Raw genomic sequence first — 18,631 nt, 5'->3', positions numbered from 1 at the left:
CTGCGCGCACACACGAACAGTTACGGTACAGTAAATGTGACCATTTCCAATTTTATTGATTTAAAATATTAAAATATATATATCAAAAATGACAGTATCACATCAGAAGACCAGGGGAGGGTGTTTTTTGTAAATATGTAGAACATTGTTGGCTTTTACACAAAGTTTGTTATAGAAGAGAAAATCGTCATGCAGGTCAGGTATTTTATGCTTTGCTACCACTAATAGATCAGATCTCAGATCACCGGTTTGAGGAGAGCCAGTCTGACAAGTTTTATTTTATTTTTAAGGACTGATCTAATACCACATAAACTGTAATGTTAAATCACGGCGGAGTCACGGTGCCATCTAGTGGATTAAATAGAAAGTTTTTTATTCACATTTTGAAAACCTCGAGATTATTAATAATCTTGAGGAAATGAAATACATTTGTTTCATTTCCTGCGGTGTTTAAATTTGTTTTCATGCAGTCATTGTAACAGAAGTGTTCAATGTGTGGTCCGGGGGCCATTTCTGGCCCTTTCACTGATTTTGCGCGGCCCAACAGCAATTCAAGAATGATACAAATTTGACCAGGTGGTTGATACAGACAACCACATTTTTTTATTTTTAATAAGGTCAAAATTACTACTAACATAATCTTCTTAAAGACAAAAACTCATGACACAAAGTGTTTGCCTTTTCATAACCAAGCTTTTGTAATAAGTGAAAAACCAACTTTTCCATATTGAACTCCTGACTACAACATCTCCTCTGATTGGCTGATAGATGATGAGCGCTACAGCTGAATTATGAATATATCTCATGTAACTCTTTACATCCATCGGTGCCGTGATTTTTTATGACTTATGTGTAAACAAACTTATTCATTAATTAAATTTTTTATTCAATGACAACACCACAATTGCGAAATTATGTTGTTGCTTTTTATGTTAGCAGAAAATAGACAAAGATTTCCCCATATTTGTAATGGAAACTCAGCTATTGTTTGGTTCTGGAGCAGACTAGAAGACCTGAGGCAGGGGTCTCAAACTCCAGTCCTCGAGGGCCGCAGTCCTGCAACCTTTAGATGTGCCTCTGCTGCACCACACTTGAACAGAATAATTAGATCATTAAGGCTCTGGAGAACTGATCTACACAAGGAGGAGGTAATTAAGTCATTTCATTCCAGTGTTTTGTACCAGTGGCACATCTAAAAACTGTAGGACTGCGGCCCTCGAGGCCTGGAGTTTGACACCCCTGCTCTAAGTCCTAAAGGTTCGAGCTAAATGTCCTTAATTTCTACTAGTAGTTTGGGAAAAGATGAAGCAGTGATCAGAAAGTCCAATATGCATCTTTTATTTTGCTTAGTGTGTTTTCATATTTTGGAAGTTCATTGCAGATGTTTGCGCTGTTAAAATCTCCAAAAACAATGATAAGACAGGATGTATGTTTTTCCTTTATGATCTGTTGTCTTGAAGAAACCTTTTCTCCTGAGATGTTCCTCATGGAAACTGTTTGGAAAAGAAGAGAGTCAAGAAGAACAACAGGTTCCTATATGACCCTGTAAGTTCATGTAGGAAGTTATCACTTCCTACATGAATCTTCCTCATGCGATGTGAGAAATGGCGCAGATTCTCACACTTCTTTTTCATCTGTTTCTAATCTACACACTTCAAATTCAAGGTAAATTCTGTTTTTTCTCTGTTTGTTTTTTACATTTGAAAGTTTTGAGCATTTTCTTTTCGTTCTAAATTAATCCTGTCACAGATCTGGTATATCACTGTAAACATGTCGATCTCATGAAACAAAAGCAGGAAGGAAGAAGGTTCAGTTCAGTAAGATAAGAAATATTTAAAGATTTAAAATGTCAAACTTTAGTTCACTTTTATTCTCACTGAAACCCTTCCATGTTCATGTAATTCACAAACTACAGAAATTAAACTTAAATTACAAAACTTTTCTGTAGAAATTAGAATTACTACCCTTTAATCAAGTCAGATGATCTTTTAACTCATTATAATTATTAAAATTATCGCCACAGCGATTTATCGTCATCACTTTGTTTTACTAACTCTGTTCAATTTATTTTATTTATTTATTATTTTTTCTATGAACAATCTCTGACTGTGTTTTAGTCTTGGTTTGGTCAGGTTAGATTGTGAAGTTAGTTTGAACTTTTTATACTTTCAAATGATGGAGAAAAATGACAGAAATTAATACTATGAAGAAAATATGCAAAACGGTCTTCAGTTACAAAACATTCACTGTGTCTTGTCAAGAAAATCCGAGCTCATCCCACTTCCCCATGCTGGAGATTTTAGTTTAACAGTAATAATAAATAAAGTTATCTTTAAAATGAATCACTCAAGTGACATCAAGGCCCAACAGTAGACTTAAGTGTCAATAAAATAAATCTGGTTGTGTGTGTTGTTTTTGTCTCATGCAAACTTTGCTTTAATTCTACTTTTTTCTATCTACTAATCATAAGAAATCATAGTCAGTCAGAGAGATTCATGAAACAGGAAAAGCAGGTTTCCTGGAAAAAGAGGAAGTTTCCAGCCTGCGGATTTATAAAAATAGCTGAGACTACTCCTTATTTTAAAAAATGAAATCTAAACATTTTGAGTAATTTGATAAGATTCAAAGTAAAATACTTATATTAATATTGATTTACTTGTAATAATACTTACACTTACATTTGTGGGAACACTTACAAGAAAAACAAGTAACTGTAACTTTGGTATCAAATAATTAGAATCAGGGATTATTCTTGGTTTCATTTTAGAAAACATCTGTAATAACTCACATTAAGATTATAATAAGAATAATTAATAAGTTATGGTTATAAAATTATAAATGAATGATAAATCAGAGAAGCTAAAGAAAATAAATGTGATATAAATGTGATTTTGACATTGAACTTGAAATGGTGTAAAAGGGTAACTGCAATTAAACATCACTGATATGTTGGAGGTAGGTGAAAGGTGAAAGGTTAAGGGAAAAAGGGGAACTAACAGGAGAGCAGAGATGACCAACGCCTTATTTGGAAACAGGTTGTTGAACAATGTAAACTTTTCAGAGAAAAGGTTGTGCAGGCAAGGGACACAGGAGGTTGATCAATCCTGAGACATTAGCACAGACATCATGACATGATGTCTCTTAAGACAGTGATGGATATGAGATCATCTGTCTAAGCAGTCAGCCAATGAAACAAGCACAGCAACAGTGCTAGCCGGTGCAGGCGCACCAAAAGGTGGATAAACCCTATAAAAGGTGGGTGCAAAAGAGGAACCTTTTGTTGGATCCTCCGGGCAGCTTCGAGCCAAGAACAAGATGGACAAAGAACTCTGCAGCTGAAGAAGAGCCGGGGCCACAGAGCCGAAGACTGTCCTGCTCATGGGGACCAACCCGTCAGGCCCACAACCTGTGGCTTCAAATCGCACTTCTCTCATCGGCTGGGTTCAGACCCCAAAGACAAAGATGAAGACAAAGGCAAAGACAAAGAAGAAGAACTGGTGCCTTTTTTCCTGCCAGCACCAAGTCCTGTGTGACCTCACCATCCATGCGGAGAGGAGGCTCATCAGACCTGCGGAGATCCTGGCCTTCGCCGATCAACTTCCTCCTCCTGCTGCAGCACCTTCTTCATCATCAGGCCAGGTCTGGGGTTCGAAACACCAAACTCTGTCCGTCTCTCTCTAAGGTTCCTTTTTTAGTTCTCAGTATCAGCAGTAGGGAAAGATAGACTAGATGATTGATTTTACTTATTTGATTATTTCTGCTACTGAATTAAGCTGTACTGACCCTTGCAAAAATGCCTTACTAATAAAATATTTAGCATAAAGAAAATCTAAAAGATGTTGTGGACATTCAGTTAATGAGTCACCTTAAAGTTCTTTGATGGTTGTAAAATAGCTGTGATGTTTGATTCTGGAGAGGAAAAAGTGGAAAATGTTTTTAGGTTGCTGGTAGCCCATATGTACAACATCATCCTTGGGACTCGCCCGAGTCACTAAAACCTACCTGGTTCAATAACAAATGCACGTTGTAAAATAGAGAACGAGCGACCGTTAACAGGTGTACTCTGTGAAACTAGTTGGCTGTAGGCTGCTCAGTCTGGCTAATTCACAGGGGGAAGAAGGGTGGGACACCTGGATGTAGGCCGTCAGATAACCAGGCGAATCGTTTCTCGAAACCAGCTTAAACAGAGTTTACTTCAGTTCTGGACAGGGTAAATCCCAGCAGATTTAGGAAACTCAATTAACCCGTTAGAAGGAGAGCTGGTAGCACATCTCCCCTCTCAGAAGAGGAAGTACGAGAGTGAGAGAGTAGAGACAGAAAGGAGGGGGGGGGTGTTGCGCAACAACAGTCTGTTTGTATAATATATTACATATGCTTTATTTTTACAAAAAGCCTTGCCTGTTTTAGGTGTAAAACTTAGGAAAAACTTTTAAAAATATCATATGTACTTGTTAAATCCAAAAACTGCACATTACACTTTTGTATATTTGTGCAAAAACAGAATATTTACAAAATATAGAATCTTGTAGAAAGAAAATCAGGAACCCAAACATCGTACTGGGTTTGTTGGGAACAGTGAAAAGTCTAACAGCTGCTGGGAGGAATTACCCATCAGCGACATACAGACAATATTTATTTAAAAAATAATAATGACGCTGACAGCATAATTGTATGTAACGTATTAATAAACTCTTTTTTAGATGAACAATACTGACATTTTAGGAATACACCTCAGTCTGTTCTGTCTAATGTACTTGACAACTTTGTACTGATCTCAGTTTAGTTTGAATTTTATTTTGTTTTTCATTTTTCAGGTTCCTCTGCAGTGACTGATGTATTTGTGAAAACTGGAGATGATTTAATTCTTCATCTCACAGAAGCTGAAATTCCACCAAATTCTCGCTTTTGTTTATGGCTATTTAAAGATGATATACTGGTAGAGTTTTTGCATGGTTCCCAACCAAATGTTGTTAACAATCGCTCTGGAAAAGTTGAAGTTATAGAAAAAAGTTACAGTGTGAAATTAAAGGATCTACAGAAGTCACACAGTGGTATTTATACTGCAAAGCTAGCATCACCTAAAGAGCAAATACTGACTCAATACAACGTTACAGTTCAAGGTAAGTTGTTTCATATTTCATATTCCTGATCAGTGTATATTATAACTAGTTACATGCGAAGTTGAAACACCAAAAACTGACCTACAGCGTGACCTCTCTTTGTTTTTATAACCTTTATTGATAAAATCCATAGTCATAAACACAACAAGCTAAAATAAAGTGTTGTAAGAATAATTTTGTCCTTTGAATTACATTTCTTGTTGGATTCTGGCCTCTCTTTGCATTTTTTTCCAATATTCTAAAACTTCTCAAATCTATTTCCTCCCTCAGATCTCAGTGTCTCCAGTTGATCTCAACTTTACCTGCTCATCCAGCTCCTCCTCCTATAACCTGACAGCGACCTGCAGGACAGACAACATCAGCATCACTCTGAGATGTGATTATTTATTCTGCAACCAGGAAGAAGCAGAGAGAAGATCGGTCACCAAATCTGGTTCTTCTCTTCATATCTATCAGTTACAAGAATCAATCGTCTGTAGCCATAGCAACCAGGTCAGCAAGGTTGAATCCAAAGAAAACATTGAGAATCGCTGCCCTCCACCTAGAAGTAAGACTTTATGACAAGAAAATAACATTTTAGTTTCAACCAAGACATAAAACTGATAGAAGATGTTTGTTCACTTATTTTAAAGCAAAGCAATATTGTTTTTAATGTTTAATTGATTAAATTAGAGAACATGTGTTTTTAAAAGCTTATAAATGAAGAACTCTGGTCATTATGTTTAATTTATTTATTTTAAGTTAATATGTTAACATTTCACATATTTTTGTTCTCTTTACAGCTAAAAAGAGAAACATTACAATTATTAACATCACAAGAATAACCCTGGCTGCATTACTGGTTGTAGTTTTCATCTTAACTGTCATTATAAGAAAATGTAAGTCTTAGTTTATTTATTTATTTCTATAATATAACAACAGTATAATAATGTAGATTCCAGTTTAAAACAGAAGAAGGATCAGAATAAGTTCCTGATTTGATTTTTGTAACTTTTGTCTAATTTCTAGCCATGGATAATTTACTGATCCTAAAAACAGAAAATGTTTATGCTTTTTAAACGGGATTGCAATGTGATTGACTAAAGAAAATATTTTTTAAAACCTGACTTTAAGTGATCTGAAACACAATAAATGATTGTTTATAATCCATAAGTTGATTTTTAATTAATTAGAAAAAATTAAGAATGAAAATCAGAGATGTTAGTTTAAAATTTTTGAAGTTTTCTGAATCTGCAGATCGTCATCCAGGCTCTGTGAGCTTCTTTTATTTTCTGTGTAGGACTCTTAACTCTTTATTTATTGCAATGTTCTGAATAAACTGGGAGATTTAGTTCTCAATTATTGCTGCTTTAGTTCACAAAGCTGATGCATAAAATGCAGTCTCTGTATTTTTATGTAGCTTTTTAAGATCTTATAGTTTGAAACCTGATTATGTTTTTATCCAAATAATAAATTATGTTTTGCAGTTTGTTTTAGCAGCAGTCAAGACAAAAAGAGAAATTCTGTATTGTTATTACACATTAATAGTTATAATTACAACTCTGCAGAAAAATTACTTGTTAAAATTTTTGCACAAAGATTCATTATGTTCAGCAGTCTGCCTCACTTATGTTTTTATTTCATCATCAGTGAATCTCCATCATGTCTGGTCATCGTGATTCTGCTTCTTTCTGTTGTTCTAAACTCCTAATGCAAACTTAATGTTGCATGAGCTCATAATTACTAACATGTAATGTTAGTAATAACCAGACAAGCAGAATCCTGTAGCAGGTTCTGCAGACGGGTCGTTCTGACTCATGAAGTTTCTAACATCGGAGGGACTGGAAACACCTCCGAACAAACGGAGGAAACCTGTTCACCGTCTCATAAATATAAATATGATGCTTTTGTAAAACTGTAAATATGCTTTGTGACAAAGAGGATCCATTATGTCCAAGTTAAAATATCTAACAAGTTTGAGCGTAATGAATGTTAAACATGGATTCCCAGTGACATCTGCTGGGTGAGTAGAGAAATTACTGAGGAAATAAAGTGATCCACATTTTAAAAAGTACAAGATTATTATTAATCCCAAAAACCCAACAAAATATTTATTTTGTTTTAATGTCTTTTAATGTTTTCTATTCTTATCTATCCTTTGTGTTGTTAATAAGGTGATTTTCATGTTTCTCCATGCAGCAAATAAAATATAATTGACAGATGCTTAATTGTTCTGCTTGAGAGATTTACACAGACTTACACAGTGATCTAGACGAGAAACAAAATAACGCATGGAAATATTTTTAGCGGATTCAGGAAGCATTTTGTGACGACTAGATCTTTGAAACAGAAGGAAATGACTGGCGACCTGTCCAGGGTGACCCCGCTTCTCTCACCCATTGACCTCTGGAGATATTGGCACCAGCACCCCTCACGGTTCTGTAGAGACAAACGTGTTGGATGGATGGATGGATGGAAATGACTCGTTTGACTCAAACATACAACATTGATCCAATTACATCTCTCCAAGAACCGGATGATTGTTTGATGGTTGATCCACCATCAATCGTTGACTTTAACTTTAACTTCAACCTTTTTGACCATAATTCACCGTTGAATTAGCATCGCTTGCTATCTGGGAAGTCCGACCAAACACTCACATTGAAATAATAATAATAATACATTTTATTTACAAAGCACTTTTCATGACATTCAAAGATCCTGATGCATAAATAAGGATTAGAAACAACAACAAGCAATCAGACAAATATTAGATATTAAAAGCAATGCTTTCTGTTATTAATTCTAACTGTTTTCTAAAACTGTACAATTCTTCTTACATTTAAATTTCCTCATGGAAAAATTACTCATGAAATGTTGGGTATTCAGTGAAGTCTTTCCGCTTTGTCCCGCCAACAGGCAAATTGGAATGACTGAATGAGTGACTAAAGAGAAGAGGCATCACTTCTCTTTCGCAGACGTCTTACAAAATCACTGTTATTGTCACTTATGTGATTTTAGGTCTCACTTTAATTTCTTGTCCATTTGCAAACAGAACATTTTCTAAACTGGCTCAGAGCAGACAACACTTTTCCTCAAAGAGAGATAAAATGTGAAGTAAGATGCCAGACATTTTTAAAATCTTTAACTTCACTGCTTGTTTGATCTAAACTTAAAGTGAACATTTGCTTTTAAATCCTTCCTCTACACATTTAAATCAATCTGCCCTGGTCCATATAAAGTACAACTGCAATGCTTTGGTCTGAATTCCTTGTTTTTGTAATTCCAGAAGAAGTGGCGGCATAGTTACCTTGAAAAAGTAACTTAGTTACTTTACTGATTTTTATTATTCATTTGAAAGTAACGAAGTTAGATTATAAGCTACGTTATTAGTTATTTTCAGCAGTTGCCAACAACCACCTGGATAGTTGAAAGTAACTTGTAATATGAATCGCTAGTAAAAACGGTTAATAAATATTAATTTATAATAGTTAGAATATGCTTAAAAACAATGTAAATACAGTAAAAAGTTGTTGAAAAGTTATAATTTTCATGTATTAATGTTTGTCTCGTTTTGTTCAAGGAAATTGCGATCTGTGAATCAGCAATCGGCTAGTAAGCCTCTTCTGGCATCGATTGGTAAAGCCTCCATCCTCCACTGAGGGATTTTTCGCGCCTTTTTTATTTGCACTTCCTGTTCTTGCCATGCTGATCACAAAGAGACAGCGAGGGATCCTGGAGAATTAGGAGGGAAATTTTAAAATAATCGCCACTGGGAAACAGAATGAGGTATAAAACCTAAGCATATTCATACTATAAATATGCATAAGTATGTTTTGTAATAAGAAAGTTTTTTTTTTTATTCAATGATTGGTTTATTTGTTCATATTTAAAGTTTTGCTGAACACTTTTGTTAACATTAATCTGTTTTATTTTATTTAAAAGAAATGTAATACATTTTGTTTTATATTTGTGTTAAAGGCTCTCAGTGAACATTTTGTAAATGTATGGGTTAAACTTGACTACAATCCTTTACTTTTCTCCTTTTTAGCTATTTTCACGGTGTCTGCTGCAAGCAAAGGCGAGATAAAACTGTAACCTTTGGGAATAACCAGCGTCTGCAGATACAAGAGAAAAGTAAAAATATATTTATGTAGGACAGAGAAAGATGCAGTAGTAAACTGACTCAGGCTAATGGCTTCCTATCATTATGAAACCAAATATGTCCTTGTCTACACTACAGTACCCTTTAACTTTTAGTTTTATCACTAACCTAGTTTTCTGAAACGGTCTACAGAGTCACTAGTGATGTGTCGGTCACGAACGATCCGGCTCTAAGAGCCGGCTCTTTGAAGTGAACGATTGGAACCTTAGGATCCTATTTGGGAGCCGGGTTTTTTTCTACAGTATATCGCTGTCTCTCCGCCTCCCTGTCGTTGTGCTTGTGCTCTGCAAGTGCCAGAGCCGATAGTTTTTCCCCACATCGTTTTTTTTTGTCCTGAGGTGCCTCGCTGTCTCTCCCCCCCTTCTCCCTCTCCTTCGTGTTTTGCTCTTCTGCCAGTGCTAGAGCGGAGAGTTTTTTTTCCCTCGGTCGGTCCACTGCCCTCATGTCAAGCGTGTGCTCCACACATCTGACCAATCACACATAGTTTAAATTAATAATGTGGCGGGAAAACACTGAAAAAAAAGTTTATCTCCACTTTTTTTGTGGAAACGGCAGGCAGTTGGCCAAGCTGTATAGCGTTCGTAGGCAGGTGTTTATGTACAGACACTCACTCAGCGGTCAAGAAGCACAGAAAGAAGGGGAGTCAGTGTGAGAACTGAATAGGTGAAAATAAATGAATGACAGAAAACGGAGCAAGATTTGGACTCATTTTAATGCTACATCAAGCTCCAGGGCAGAGTGCAGACTGTGCAAAGTCAGCATTTCCTATCGTGCAGGCTCGACAAACAACCTGCACAGCCACATGCGGACATCACACGCATCGGTATTGCTATAGCATTGTTATGCGGCATTTTTACTCATCATAAGTGCTTAACAATGTCAATAATAAAACAAAATATTATAAAATTACGTTTAAGCTATTAATTAATTAATTAATAATGTCAAAAATATATATGGGGAGCCGTTTGGGAGCCGAAAGAGCCGGCTCTCCACAGTAAGAAGAGCCATTAGAGCCGCATCTCGAAAAGGAGCCGAAAATCCCATCACTAAGAGTCACATAAATAGAACTTTAATACATAGAAATTTATTACATAGATATAACTTTAATACATAGAAATGTATTACACGGATAGCAACTTTAACATAACGGTTGTGTGCTTAAATATTAAATCAGTCAAATCAGTTTTTATCTACTGCGAAATTATATTAAAGTGAAAAGATGTCAAAAGTTTGAATATTTTACCAGTTTTTTAAAAGAAGTTTTATAAATGAGTAGTTTTATCTCCTTTGAGGACATCCATGAAATGAAAATAAGTTTGAAACAATTTTCTTACGCGCTTATTTAAGTGAAATGACACAAATCATTACTAAAGCAAAGCAGGGCTCTGTTAGATAGAATAACAGCGCCATCTGCTGGATTAATAAAGAAATGGCCAAATCCAATCCAGCTTTATTTATGAAGCACTTTAATTTACCAAAGGGACTAAAGTGCTGTACAGAACAAGCAATAAACATTACAAACGCAATTAGACACTTACACTAATGTCTTTGGACAGTAAGTTAAGTATTATCTTGTTTAATATCTGATGTTTTCATCTTTTTTTAGAATATATTTACCGGTATAACCTCATAGGTCAATTTTGGGGGGCTGCACAACATAGCACTGTTGCCTTGAAGCAAGAAGGTCCTGGGTTTGATTCTCAGGGTCTTTCTGCACGGAGTTTCCATGTTCTCCCTGTGCATTCGTAGGTTCTCTCCGGGTTCTCCGGCTTCCTCCCACAGTCCTGTCTGTCTCTGGTTTGCCCTGCGACAGACAGGCGACCTGTCCAGGGTGACCCCGCCTCTCGCCTAGAACGTTAGCTGGAGAGGCACCAACACCTCCCAACCCCACTAGGGTGTTAGAAAATGGATGGATGGAGGTCAGTTTTGTTGCAGCTAAAACAATATCAGTGTTCCTCTTCTCTGCCAGCATCAGAGGTGTGCGGTCTTAAACGAATTAACAATAGCTGGAATAGACATGAAACCAAAATCACACATGAAAAAGTTTGTTCCTGCAATAAGTCATTCATGTGAGATTTTGATTTCATGATTTCATAATTGATATGTTGTTTTTTTCAGCTTTAGTGGATTATAGACAAAGATTTACACACATTTGTAATGGAAACGCAGCTAATGTCGTCACTAACAATGACTCATATTTAGAGTTAATCCATCCATTTTCTTTTTATTTCCAGACGTCAAACTGAGGAGATGAAAGGTCCAGGAGTGAAACATCCCCAGATGTTCCTCCTCAACCAGTACGGGAGCGCCACCTGGGGGACAACAGGGGTTCCTGATCCAGGAGGGATGGATGGTACTTGAAGTGGGATCTTGGTCAGATCCAGGGATCTCTTCCCAATGGGACTGGAAAATCTTAACATCAAAGATGGATCCTGATGAGATTCTTGAACTACTTCAGTTTACCTTTCAGTTCAGTTCCTTCTTCAATGCAACAGACTAAACCAGAAGCCCAGTTAGCTCAGACAGAACCTCATCTTACACTAAATGGATTCTCCATGGGGTTAAAGGTCAGGGAAATTTGCTGGCCAGTCAAGAACAGGATCTCCATGGACACTGAACCAGATTTGGTACCTTTGGCGGTGTGGGTCGGTACCAAGTCCTGCTGGAAAATAAAACCAGCATCTTCATACAGTTTGTCAGCAGAGGGAATCGTGAAGCGCTCTAGAATTTTCTGCATAAACTGGACTTCAGGAAACCCAGTGGACCAGAACCAGGAGACAACATGGCACCTCAAGCTTCACTCTGTACTTCAACCAACATGGACGCTGTGCTTCTCCGTTCTTCAGACCCTGACACCCTGATTACAAAATGAAATGCAGAGTTTTCTCTCCTGTGAAGAAAGGACTATGGACCAAACCTCAACAGTTCAGCTCCTTTTCACCTTCACCAGGTAAGACGATTGATGTCTCTGGGTGGCTTAACACAGGGAATGAGAGATTTGTAGCCCTTGTCTAGCACAAAGCTCTCAGGGTTGCAGTTCTCCCTGCTGCAGATGTACACTTCTTCCTTCCACTCAATTTTCTGTCAGTATGATTAAAGGCTGAACTCTGGCATTGATCAGTTTCTCCAGCAATGACCTTTTGTGGCTCTTTGGGAGCCGTTGACTCTGTGCAGTCAGCAGTCTTCTCCATGATTGTGTAGCCTACTGAGTGAGAGACGTTTAAAGGTGTTCTGAGTTAATTAGCTGATTAGGATGTGATGCCAGAAGTTTCCATTAATTATATTTTTCTACTAAATTTTGGGTTTTTATTATCTGTAAGTCATAATCATCAAAATTATAATTCTATATAATATACAAGTTTCACTTTCTGAAATGAGTGAAACTTTTATGCAATATTATAATTTCTTTAGATGTACTGTGTCTTGGTTCTCCACGATTCTTCAAAACAGCAGGGCAGCAGCCATTAGTTTCTATTCTCCCTGAAAACCTGAGATCAGTAGAAACTGTTGGTGTGTTTAAATCTTAACTGAAAACTATATTTACTAGGGGTACACTGATTTATCTACACCGATTTCCTTAATTTTGGGAGATCAGTGATCGGCCGATTTTTACACGTGAAGTCGATCTTATTCACCAATTTTATCTAGCTTGGCAAAGGTCTAAGAATCTACCGCTATTCTCCTTTGCTCTCCAGTGATAAAGGTTTGACTGGCAGACCGGCCCACCATGTTACCCCACTGTTGCCAACTGAACAACTTTCTTGCTATATTGAGCAACATTTCAGACAAAAAAATTGGTATCGGTCAAAATCGGAATCGGCAGGTTAGGCTTTTTAAAAGATTGGCGATCGGCCAGAAAACTGCAATCGGTGCAGCCCTAATATTTACAGCAGTTCTGCTGTAAAAAGCAGCAGAACTGTTGCTTGTTGTTACAAACAAAATGTATGTATGGTAATGTGATAATTTAAATGAATATCACATTTTTTATTGTATTTCTTATTTTTGTGGGAAGCACCCTGAATTTGCTTTAATTTGCCTTAACAGCTAACCTACTATTAAAATATTTAAGCCTTAAACACAATGTGTAGCTGAAACGTCAGCAAAAAAACTGAAAAATAAAGTGTATCATATCTATATAAAAGATTTGTTGACGTGATTATTTATTTTAATGAAGTCATTCCAGGGTAGAAATACCGTAAAGCACTAAAGACTGTTTGGGAAATAAAGTGACATCTATTGTCATTTTAAGATAAGCATTTAAATGCAAACAAGTGCAAAGATGCACTTTCAATAACAGCTTGATCTATGTAATCACTTTTAGCCAAGCTGTATTAATCAGCATTTTAAACTCAATGTTTTTATTTTTTGAGATATAAATAGAATTAATTTCAAATAAAATAGGGTCTCTTTTTGGAAGTTTTAATCTGTACAAATGGACTGGAAAGTAAATAATTCGGTTGGATAACGTATTTAATGGATTTTTCCTGTGAAATGGGCTCCATGATAACTTCTTAGTAAGATACAGACGGTGATTCAATAAGATCTGAAGGTATTTTTAATTGTAAAGCATTAACAACGTTTAAACCTTAATAATTCACATTCTAATCAGACATAGTCGCTTCATTTTCCCGCCACCATTTATGGACGCCCTCTCATGAGCTGAACCGAATCCCATTGGCTAAGCCCAAAACGTCACAGCGGTAGGTTCGAACAGAACCGGGAAGCAGCGGCGTACATTTAAACAGGTGTTTTCATACCAGGTAAGATGACTTAAGTCACAATTGTTGCTTGGTTAAGTCGGGAAATGTCAGCTCGTCTGTCGTACTGTAGATATAATAAGTATGTCGTAGTTTCTGGTTCATTTTGATGTAATTCGGGTTTTCTATGTGTGCCATGATTGATTGCGGGAATAATTGTCCCGGTCAAGTCTCCCGTTTTGGCCGGAAAACTACCGTTTTTTCTACTCCTCTTTCTCGCCGTGTCATTATTTTTTCCGTCACTATTCCGTATTCGGTCCCTTCCCCCGTTTTCCCGTTCAGACGGTGCCACCAGACGGCGACATTTCTCGTTTTCTCAAGTCCAAAACTTGACGTTTATGACCGCAGTGAAGTTCGTTTCATATTGGATACTCGAGCTCCGCGGAGTAAGCGGCGTCTGGCTCAAGGTGGATCCGATCTATGAACGCTGATTTCGGCCAGCAGTTCTGTAAATTCTGCCGGAGGAGAATTGACTCCGAATCAAACACTCCTGAGAAACAAACGTAAATTCATGTCTTGCTTTGTGACTGACGCACAAAAAAGTGGTCATTCATTCTCATTACATGAGACACATTATTATCTATTGAATTTTTAAGTTATATTAAATATTTTCAATAATTGTAATATTAAAAGGTTTCGGACCAAGGTGTGAACTGAGTCCTGGCAGTAGAAATGAATGGAAAGTCCCAGCAAAAAGAAATGTCTGTGTCTGTCTGTCTGTCTTCGAATAAAAGTTGTGACAACGTATGGAAATGTTCATGGGGTGTGAATACTTTTGCAACCCACTGTAAATTAGGTAAACAAATATTGGACCCACTGCTGTTTTTATCTCTTGGTTGTTTAGGTGAATGATAAAATATTTTTGTCTCATCACTAAGACATGTCTTTTATCCATCAGGTCAGTCGGATTGATGGGCGAGATGAAACCCATCAACCTGCTACCGCTTCTTCTGTTCTTCTCTGGACAAATTCAAGGTAACAGATTAATTATTTTAATGTATATTTTTTCAAGCTTACACCAACTTAGTCCAGCTTCTGAAATCAGCTGCCAATAACAGTAACTAAATACTTATTTGTTAAAGTAAATAACTCGTAACAGATTGAAATGGATCAAAGTAATAAATTAAAAACAGTTTTTGTTTCTATCTAACATAACTCCTTGAAAGTTATGTTACCTGGGACTTTCTGTTTTCATGTATACCCATTTTTTAAAATTAAAACAAAATGTGTTTCATAACTTTGAAGACAATTAGTTGGATTCTAGATCTAAAACAAACCAAAATGAGGGCATTTTAGGTGCCGAGTCCTTAATAATTTCCTTAATTAGAGTCTGTAATATGATTTCTGTACTAGATTAACAGAAATCAAATCAAATTCAGTATCATTGTTGTAAATCTTGTTTTTATATCTTGTTTTTAACCCTTTAATAACTTTTGTGTGATGTTGCAGTTACCTAATTTTTCAGTCAATCCCTCTGTGGGACAAAATATTTCTATTTTGTTTGAGATACTGCAGGATGATAATAAACAGGCTGTTGTTGCTTGGAAAACCTTAAATGTGGCTGAAATAAATGAAGAGTGGACCAGAATCCCTACACAGTGACAGAAAACAGACATGTACAATTATTGCATTGCTTAAGGCCATTTCTTGCCACCAAGGATGACAAAGTAGTTATTATATTAAGGGGGAATTAAAAGTTTAAACCGGGTCGGGTTTGTTTACAGAACTTTATTATTAAATCATCATTTCACAGCCAAATCATCATTGTCTCGCATTAACATTTATTTCATGAAGCATTAAAGTTTAACTCAAAAAGCAAAAACAGAAATTTTTTTCATATGATTTTTTTAAGTCAAGTTAATTTAAGTTAATTTGGTTGTTTTGCCTAAAATTAATTTGTTGTGTTTCTACAGATTCTACTGAGATGATCCAAAAGCTTCATCCAACTGGAAAAGAATCAAATATTAGTTTCCCTGTAGAAAAGCTTCCTAGAGATTCTACGGTTTTATGGTTGGATCATTTAAATAGGACCATAGCAACATATTATTCGTATGGAGAAACAAAATTGGAGCAGCGTTTCGATGGAAAAGTGAAGATTGCTGGACCAACAACGCTGACGTTTCTGAATCCACAGACATCAGACAGTGGATTATATTGTGCAAAGGTGATAGGAGATAAAGATAATACAGTGATGTGCTTCAACGTCACATTTGCAGGTAGGTTTTTCAACATTTAAGTTATGCACATTGTAAAGAACCGCTTAGAAATGTAAACTCCTTACCTGTAATCTGCAGAACAGGGCTGTTAAAGTTAATGTTGCTTAATGTCTTTAAAGCTTCTCTTGATTTGTTTTTGTTTTTCCCCACAATGTCCATCTGGCTCCATCAGAGCTCTGACAGCATCACACAATTCATAAAACACTGTCTGTCATTTGAACGTGTTGACTTTGTAGCTCTTTTGGAAATTTTCATTACAATTTCCCCAAAACATTGTATATATACCTGAAGACCTGAATAAGATGCTGACGTTTCCTCTGATGGCTGAATTATGAATATAATCTCATGTATCTGTTTACATCCGACTCTGTCATGATTTTTAATGACTTATTGTGTGAACAAACTCATTCACATAATTTTAATTTCATTTTTTTATTCAATATTTTTTGACATTAGCTGAATATCAACAAAGATTTGCACGTATTTGTAATGGAAACGCAGCAAACAAGGATTTAAGAGCATTTTGGTTTCAACCAGCTGGAAATCATATGTTGATTAATAAAGCAGCTTCCTGTTCTCTATCAGAGGTTTACAGATCAAATTAGAACCGAGATGTTAAACTCTAGACATCTCTAAAAGTTTAAATGTGTTTCTGCTTTTGCACAATTAAATCCAATAAGTATGTTATTAGTAGGACCCTGTAGAACTTGCCTGCATCCTGAGGAGATTATTCAGCCTTTGGCATCAAGTTTGTTGGATCAGGACAACAAATCATGTTGGATATATTCTCTTATATTGTCTTATTTTATCTTTTCAGACCAAAATACGGTTTCCACAGTTGCTGTTCTTGCTGTTTCTCCTGCTGTTCTTGTTCTTGTTATCATTGCTGCTGTTGGGCTATGGTGCTATTTAAAGACAGTAAAGAAGGTAAGTCCATGTATTTAATGCAACATAAATATTACCTTCTTCTAACCACTTCCAACCTGTGTATGTTTGATGTTTAAATTTATCAGTTTTTTATGACAGCATCTTAGAATGGATTTGATCTCAGAGATTTTTGGTTCAGCATTTTCAATCTTTTCATGTGTGTTTATAGAAACTAGTCCAGCACCTAAAACAAGGTTTATTTTAAGGTTTTTATGTTTGAATTTTAATTAAACACATAATGTCAGACTAGTAAACAGCTTCATTAGAGGAAATCAGTCATTGTTTCACATTTTAAAATATAAATATTATTAGTCAGTGTATTTTATAACATTAACTAAAGTGGTTTAAATGTGTTGCTTCTCCCTTAGAACTAGAATTGTCCTGATGTAGAAAATCTACTTAGCAATGCTGCCACTGACTGTTGTTAACTTTAACATTTCTGTTCCCAGAAATGTCAAGACCAGACAGAAGACGTAGTCTTATCTGCAAACTCTGGAACAAATTCTCCAATTGTCCAGATTCTTCTACCACCTACCCAAGACAACGGAGATCCTCACAACATCGAGGAAAATGCTGCAGATTCACCTGTCTAAAGCTGCAGAGAAAACCGCAGACTGTCACTCTGTGCTGCACTACAGTCCTCTCTCCACAACTTGTGAAAAGCAGAATTAGTTTTCCTGTAACTTCAGGTTACAGGCGGGGTGTTGTGGTGGCGCAGAGAAAACCTAAACTATTGCTTCCTGTGTTGAGGATTTAAATTTGAACGTTTTCCTTTGATGTATGCAACATGCTAGTTCGACGCTATGAAGCTTACCGGAAACAACCTGCACTGTAGATAACCGTCCTCCACAGCGAATAGATAAGATCCGATCTGAACGCGGCTGCTGTTAATTTTAACGTTAATTTAATATTTGGAAGTGTGGCCAACATGGACTGAACGGTTTTGTTCACTTCCTCCTTTCCTATTGCTAATACTAGAGACTACAATTCTAAAACAGCGCAGAAAATCGATGTCTTCATTCACAGCGTCTCCTTCTATTCGCCGATTGGCCCTTAGGAAAACCAACCGGAAGCATTTAAAGTAAAGGGGAGAAAGGAGACCGTGCAGGAAGCGAGATTTTATTCGAGCAGAGTTGGTCAGGAAGAAATGGCCAGTCTAGGAGCGAACTAGATGAAACAAAATTTGATGTTCGAGTTCATTTGATGGCGACAGTTTCGGACCAATCAGACAATCACGACACGGCCCTCTACAGGTGAGGGTGTAGCCTATCTTAGCTCAATTGTTTTGGCTCCATGCTTTTGCAATGTTCCTGAAGTGAGCGCTTAGCCTGGCGGTGGGGCAGTAAAGCATGGCAGGCCGCCAGGCCTATAATACACAGGGGTAACCTAATCTGGACCCTGGACATTTCTCCACAACACTTTGAGCCATTTATACCAGCAGAACTAAGGAAGGCTCTAACAGGTGAT

The 18,631-nt window shown here is 36.6% G+C and overlaps 1 protein-coding gene across 2 annotated transcripts; it reads left to right on the top strand.

The window, feature by feature from the left end:
- The first annotated feature begins 8,311 nt into the window (after positions 1 to 8,311).
- On the top strand, positions 8,312 to 18,396 carry LOC114147042 (uncharacterized). Of its 2 annotated transcripts, none has more exons than XM_028021577.1 (6): positions 8,312 to 8,888; positions 11,499 to 12,214; positions 14,920 to 14,996; positions 15,935 to 16,237; positions 17,055 to 17,153; positions 17,612 to 18,396. In XM_028021577.1, exons 2-6 carry the CDS (start codon positions 12,138 to 12,140, stop codon positions 17,755 to 17,757), a joined length of 702 nt encoding a protein of 233 aa, XP_027877378.1. In that variant the 5' UTR covers positions 8,312 to 8,888; positions 11,499 to 12,137; the 3' UTR covers positions 17,758 to 18,396. The 2 variants fall into 2 exon arrangements, with proteins under 2 accessions (XP_027877378.1, XP_027877377.1); XM_028021576.1 differs by having other exon boundaries at positions 14,920 to 15,001; positions 15,940 to 16,237.
- The last annotated feature ends 235 nt before the right edge of the window (positions 18,397 to 18,631 follow it).

Source organism: Xiphophorus couchianus, chromosome 6 (assembly GCF_001444195.1).
Source record: "Xiphophorus couchianus chromosome 6, X_couchianus-1.0, whole genome shotgun sequence".
NCBI lineage: Eukaryota > Metazoa > Chordata > Actinopteri > Cyprinodontiformes > Poeciliidae > Xiphophorus > Xiphophorus couchianus.
The sequence above is the reverse complement of the archived record's forward strand: the minus strand, read 5'-3'. Positions and strand labels throughout refer to the sequence as shown.